Source organism: Triticum aestivum, chromosome 2B (assembly GCF_018294505.1).
Source record: "Triticum aestivum cultivar Chinese Spring chromosome 2B, IWGSC CS RefSeq v2.1, whole genome shotgun sequence".
NCBI lineage: Eukaryota > Viridiplantae > Streptophyta > Magnoliopsida > Poales > Poaceae > Triticum > Triticum aestivum.
Window position 1 is genome coordinate 673,842,762 of NC_057798.1, and position 6,430 is coordinate 673,849,191.

The 6,430-nt window shown below is 53.2% G+C and overlaps 1 protein-coding gene across 1 annotated transcript; it reads left to right on the top strand.

The window, feature by feature from the left end:
• The first annotated feature begins 3,730 nt into the window (after nt 1-3,730).
• LOC123046632 (E3 ubiquitin-protein ligase Os04g0590900) lies at nt 3,731-5,726 on the top strand. Its single transcript, XM_044470028.1, has one exon. The coding sequence runs from the start codon at nt 4,151-4,153 to the stop codon at nt 5,342-5,344; it is 1,194 nt and encodes a 397-aa protein (XP_044325963.1). The 5' UTR covers nt 3,731-4,150; the 3' UTR covers nt 5,345-5,726.
• The last annotated feature ends 704 nt before the right edge of the window (nt 5,727-6,430 follow it).

A 6,430-nucleotide genomic window follows, 5' to 3' on the forward strand; every position in this document is an offset into this window, starting at 1 on the left:
GGGTTGTATCGATATGATCAAATGGTTGGTTGCTTGCCTGATGGGTCGGTGCACTGGTGTTGTTCTTCGTTGGGGTAATCACGATACTCCTCGGAGGCAGAACCTGCCGCAAAGAGCACCGGTACACAACATCACCAAACAATATGCAACAATATGATGCATGCATGAGACATGGCAAAATGGGTGTGTTGGGCTAATGCAACTAAGACCAGATGGGTTTGAACCATTTTGAATCAAAGATTCAAGTTTCAAACTCATATGTGGCCCCTTTAAGTGCTTTAACTTGTGCTGCAATAAACAGTAGGTTAGCTTGTTTAAACATGCGTGAAACCAGTACAGATGGATAGATTGGATTTTTCTGATAATTTTTCATATATAAAACTTTGCATTTGGAGCTACGGTTGATTTACTATGAATTTTTGAAGTTTAGATCATTTTCTGAAATTTATAAATCATTCTGGATTTATTTTAATTCCAGAAAAGGATTCCTGCGTCAGCATGATGTCATGCTGACCTCAGCAAGTCAACAGGCCGGTCCAGGTCAAACTGACCAGTGGGTCCTGCATGTCAGTAGTTAATTATAATAACTAAATTTAGTTTAAACTAATCTGAGGTAATTAGCAGAGGGGGCCCCACTTGTCATAGGCTCAGGGGAGTCAACCTGGACCCACCCTAGTCAAAGTCAAAGTCAAACACGCCGGCGTCTAGCCGCCGGCGAGGCCGAACACGGCGGCGAGAGTGGTTTTGTGCTTTCCGGCGACCAAATGGGCGGCGGAGAGCATCTACAGGTAGCTGGGACCGAGCCGCAGCTCTTGGTGGCGGTGGTTGAGCTCGGGGTGGCCGGAGACGTCGCCGGCGACGACTTTGGCGGTCGCCGGAGTCGGGTGAAGACGAATCCGAGGCTACGGGGCACGGCGAGGCACGTGGTGAGGTGCGTTGGGCCCTTGGGGACGCGGTGAGTGCGTTAGACATGGTGGGGTGGCCGGTGGTTAGCCGGAGACACGTCGGCGACGAGCTCCGTGGCGGCGCGTGCGGGTGAGCTACGTGTGCTTGTGGTGGTGCACGAGAGAGAGAAAGAGAAGGGGAAGGAGGTAGCCAAGCTCACGGCGATCTCGAGGGAGCAGACGACGTGGTCGGGGACGAGCTGGTGCAGCAGCGACGGCGAAGGGGATCTCCGGCGGTGGCGAGGTCGAACGAGGTCGGGGCAGTGGCTTCAGGGCAAGCGAGCGCTCGGGGTTCGGCTTGCTCGAAGGAGCGGAGGGCGGCGGAGCTCCTGGACACGGTGGCGCAACGCGGGGTTGACGGAGAGCGCGACTACGGCGAGGGTGCGGCGGCGGTGGCGTCGGCCATGGCGTGGGAGAGCGAGGGAGAGGCGCTGGGGGGAGGAGCTGGTGTCTGCGGGGTCGGGGAGAGGGAGAGGGGTCGATTCCCGTCATCAGCTGGACGAGGGGAGCGGCGAGGCGGCGGGCAACTGCGTGGCACGCATGCTGTGCTCGCCGCCGAGCAGCTGCCTGCCTGCCTGGCCAAGCCAAGCAGCTCGCTGGAGCGGTGGCTGGGCTGGGCCGGCAGGTGGGCCGCTAGGTGGCGCCAGGTAAGATTTCCCTTTTCTGTTTTTTTATTTATTCTGTAGGTTCGTGGACTTATTAAAAATACCTAGACAGCTCCTAAATTTCCCAAACTGCTCATGGCCACTAGCTGGAATATATGCAGCATGGAACATTTTAGTTTGGAAATATTTGAGCATTTAAAATAATTTATATAATTTAAATGCCCAAACTCAAATACTTATGATTTAATTCAAAGACCTTAGGATGACCTAGAAAAATGTGCATCACTTTTGGCAGAGGTTCTGAACCAAGACAAAAATGATAGACATTTTAGAAGGGCATTTCAGGTTCATTGAAAATATTTTTAGTAAACCCTAGTTGGTTTCAGAGGGGGCTGGGGGTTCTGTCATCCCCATTTCATGTTTCTGTTGAGAAAAATAGACATGATGCAACACTCTAATGCATGAACTAGCTAGGGTGTGACAGGAACTAAATGATGAGATGTGCCAATGAGACTTTGTGGGGGATTGTTGGAATTTGCTAGTAGGCCTTTGGCCCAAAGCCCAACTAAAATTCTGAAATTCTCTTGGCCCATTCATGCACACATGTGAGTGGAGTGAGTGAGGCTAAAGTTTAGTCCCACCTCATAAGTTGAGAGAGAGTTGCACCTCTTTATAAGGTGAGCTCTTCTACCACTTGTATGAGCATGAGAAGAGGAGACCTACACGCGCGCTCCTCCTCCTCGCTCGCCTCGCCACGCCACGCCTCGTCACGACGCGCCGCGGGTTGCGGGATTGAGCCGAGCCAGGGACAGAGCTATGCACGTTGTCTATATTTTTGCTGCTCGGGAAAATTTAATGAGTCATTAATTAATAATTAACGGACGCGTTAATTACTGAACCGTTTTCGATTCTTTTGGATCGTGATGACTTGGACGTGGGGTTTACTCCCACGACCTACCCGGCCCGCACTATATAGTCAGGCAGACGTCTACCCTAGCCGCCGCCGCTTCGTATGGTTTCTCACCACCGTTTCAGATCATTGCGCCGCCAAGCAAGTCTTCTCCATCCCTCCTTTCGGCGTGCACCGGGAGAAGGGACAGCAGGCCTCCGGAACCCCGCCTCTCGTGATCCTGTACAGGAGAGGGGCGATCAAGTTTTTGGGGAGCGCACTCGCGCGACGACTTCGCGAACGACGACTTCTTCCCTGACCTCGGCAACCTCATCCTCGACGACATGGGCGACAACGTCAACGCTGGCGGTGCTGCTCCCGCTGCACCGTATGTGATTCTAGCTTTCCTGTTCGAGATCGTGTTAGAATTCATGTTTCTAGTATGTGCCCTAGATGTGATCTGTTCATCTGTTATGCTAGTTCACATGATTAGTTTAATCTCTGCTAGTGCTGTCATGTTTATCTTCTGTTTATTCGGTTTAAGACTCGTAGTAATTTGCTCATATTTCCATCACGTAGTTGACACCATCCTTTCACTTGAAGAAATGGAAGCAGGCATTTTCTTTCGTACCAACGCAAGCTATTAAAGGATTAAGTTGACAGACACGTCTACAGGGTTTGGTGTCCGTACCGTAGGGGAGCAGTAAGTGTGAAGAAAGCTGTCAAACAGACCGGTGCTGGCCATCATCGTCTCCCGTTACTTAAAGGGATAACCTTGGATTGTTTAGGGAGAGAGACTTGAGGGACAGTGAAGGTTTAGCAGCTTGGCTTTGATGAAAGCCACTTCTCTGACAGTTAGCAAAGCTCTGAATGCCACCCTTGATAAATCTCTTTGGTCCGTCAGATCACTTTGGAATTAGAGCAGACTTTAGCTTTCACACACCAAATTAATGAAAATACTACTCCCTCACTCTCATAATATAAGAGCGTTTTTTACACTATGAAACCGAGAAAGTATATTTGAAAACTACTCTTGTGAGATTCCATTTCCGTTATTTTTGGGAACTATCAGTGGAAGATTGCGTTGGTGGGCTGCACTATGCAAATTATCATGTTCATGTTTTCTGTTCATCATCTAGTATTATAGTACAATCATATTTCCAGTGGACACGTTCTCCTCGTCTTGTGACGTGTGCGGCACAGGAGAGAGGAAAGGGACGGCAGCCGGGAGGGGGCAGGGCAAAGAAAAAGTGAAGGAAAGAGGAGCTGCGGCACCAAAAACAAAAGCTTGATGAGAAGATGCCAACAACCACCAGTCCAGTCCAGTCCACTCCACCATCACTTTGCTTTGCAGACAATCCCCCGCTCCTCTCTTTCTCCAGTCCCTCCCAAAGATCCCCATCATCAGCCAGCGCCATCATCTGATTTCGATCTCTTCCCCCCATTCCCCATCACATTTCCCACTTCCCAACCTCGAGAAAAAAAGCGCCATGGATCGAGCGCCTACGCAGATGCTCCTCCGCCTTCTCCCCCCCACCCAATCACAATGATTTGGCCCAGAGAGACTCAGAGATCCTCTGCTAGTACCTGAGCACCCAGTCGTCTCGGACTGAGTGAGTGAGTGAGGTGGTTGGCAACACATCTGTCTCTGTTTCTCGCCTGCTGTTGCGGTTGCCAAGATTTGGTGCTAGGAGGAGGAGGAGGGGGAGGCTATGGCGTCCTCGCCGCCTGCAATCGTCGGGACGGAGCCCACCTGGGTGCCCTACGAGCCAACCAGGGACTGCTCCCAGGGGCTCTGCAGCCTCTACTGCCCCCAGTGGTGCTACTTCATCTTCCCCCCGCCGCCGCCCTTCGACCTCGCCGGCCCCGGCCCCGACGACTCCTCCGGCCACGTCTTCTCCCCGCTCGTCATCGCCATCATCGGCGTGCTGGCCACCGCCTTCCTCCTCGTCAGCTACTACACCTTCATCTCCAAGTACTGCGGCACCTTCGGCTCCCTCCGGAGGAGGCTCTTTGGCCCCGGCTCCGGCTCCGGCGGCGGTGGGGGCACCGGCGGTCCTGGGAGCGGCCACGGGCAGTCCAGGAGCCAGGAGTCGTGGAACGTGTCGCCGGCGAGCGGGCTGGACGAGACCCTGATCAACAAGATCACGGTGTGCAAGTACAGGCGCGGCGACGGGCCCGTCCTCCACACCACCGACTGCTCGGTCTGCCTCGGCGAGTTCGACGACGGGGAGAGCCTCCGGCTGCTGCCCAAATGCAGCCATGCGTTCCACCAGCAGTGCATCGACACTTGGCTCAAGTCGCACTCCAATTGCCCCCTCTGCCGCTCCAACATCACGTTCGTCGCCGTCGAGGTGGCGCCGCCGGAGCCGGAGGGCTGTGCTCCAGGTCCAGGCGAGACCGACCGGAACACCCATCAGGTGGTTATTGAGATGGATGAATTGGAGAGCATGTGCGAAGAGCAGCAGGATGCTGTGAACAGCGGGGGCGTCAGAGCTGACCGTGATGATCAGGAGACGGAGGACAGTCGAGAGGGAACAGAGGAGGAGGAGGATGCCAATGGCACGGCTGAGATAAGAGAAGAAGGCGTGCCACCACCGAAGACGGGGTCCAACCTGCACCGTGACAGCCGCATGTCCATCGCCGACGTGCTGCAGTCCACCATGGAGGACGAGCTGATCGCAGCCAGGGAGAGCGGGCTCCTCGCAGGCGGCGCCGGCACGTCGAGGCGGTGCCGCGGGGAGAACAGTAGCAACGGACGGGGCCGCAACCGGCGCGCGTTGCAGGACGACTCCGTGCCGCCGATGAAGAGGCTGCCGCCCGGCGGCAGGTCGTGCTTCAGCAGCAAGAGCGGCAGGGGAGTCGTCGTCGATTCAGATAATCCAGTGCGAGGTGGGCAGTCGTGACGATCCTGGACAAGCTTCCGTCCCGTTTCTGCGCATGATGGGACGCAATTGAGGACCATATCATCATACAGTACTAATTCAGAGATGTCGTCGTCCTGTGAGATGCTTGGGTAAGATCTCCTGTGATGATAGTTCAGGAGGCGCTGGATCTTTTCGGTTTTTTTGCTCTTCCATCATCTGATGACATAGGTTCGTCTCCTCCACCACTCAGTCCATTGTATCAGTGGACATGTTTTGCTGTTAGTGCAGTAGTAACAGGCTCAAGATTTCCCCCCCTCGAATGATCTTTTCTTTCACTGCTTTTGTGTGTGTTTAACCTTTGCAAATTACCTGTAAAGCGAGTTTGAAATCCGAAGGATCGAATGTAGGACTTTGTTATGAAGGTTCGAACTAGAATTGTTCTCTTGCATACAGAGCACACCTGTTGAGCTCAAATGCATTATAGTACCGAAATTCGCGGAGACGGGCCGAGAGATAAGTATATTTGCAGTGTGTTCTGTCGCTGACGCTTGCTGTGGTCCATGATGAATTAGCTAGCCTGATCCTAACAGAGTTGTAGACCGACAGTGCACGATTTTTCTATTCGATTCGACGGAGACTGATGATGAGTTGCTTGCTGCACGGCTCTTGGTCAGATCTGGGTTTGAGATAGTAGTAGATGAAGCGGAACCTGATTCCCCCCACCCACTTTGCACTTTGCAGGAAAAGGAATGGCGTTTTTATATCGGGCAGCGACTCCCTTTGTTCCTAAGCTGAATGCGGGGTTACGGACAATAGTGCCGTGGAAGTTTCTGCAGCGGGAATCCCGTCCGTGGTTAGGCCTTTGCCTTTCCCCTCCCCTCCGTAGCACGTGTCTCTGGCGTTCCAGATCTGTGCTTATGGTTTGGTTGATACGGCAGAGGCAAATAATTCAGCACTCTATCTGCGAGATGGTTTCTCTCTGTTCTGCTCTCGCGAAGAACAGTAGAGCCGGGAGGTTGCAGATACTACAGTATTATAAATTGGTTTCACCAATCACCAGACGAAGCTGATATCCTGAATGCCATGCAGTGCCTGTTGGCAGTTGGCATCGCACCCATTCTCTGC

Coding starts and splice junctions, on each gene's coding strand:
- LOC123046632 (XM_044470028.1), top strand. CDS start 4,151: ATGGCGTCCTCGCCGCCTGCAATCGTCGGGACGGAGCCCACCTGGGTG.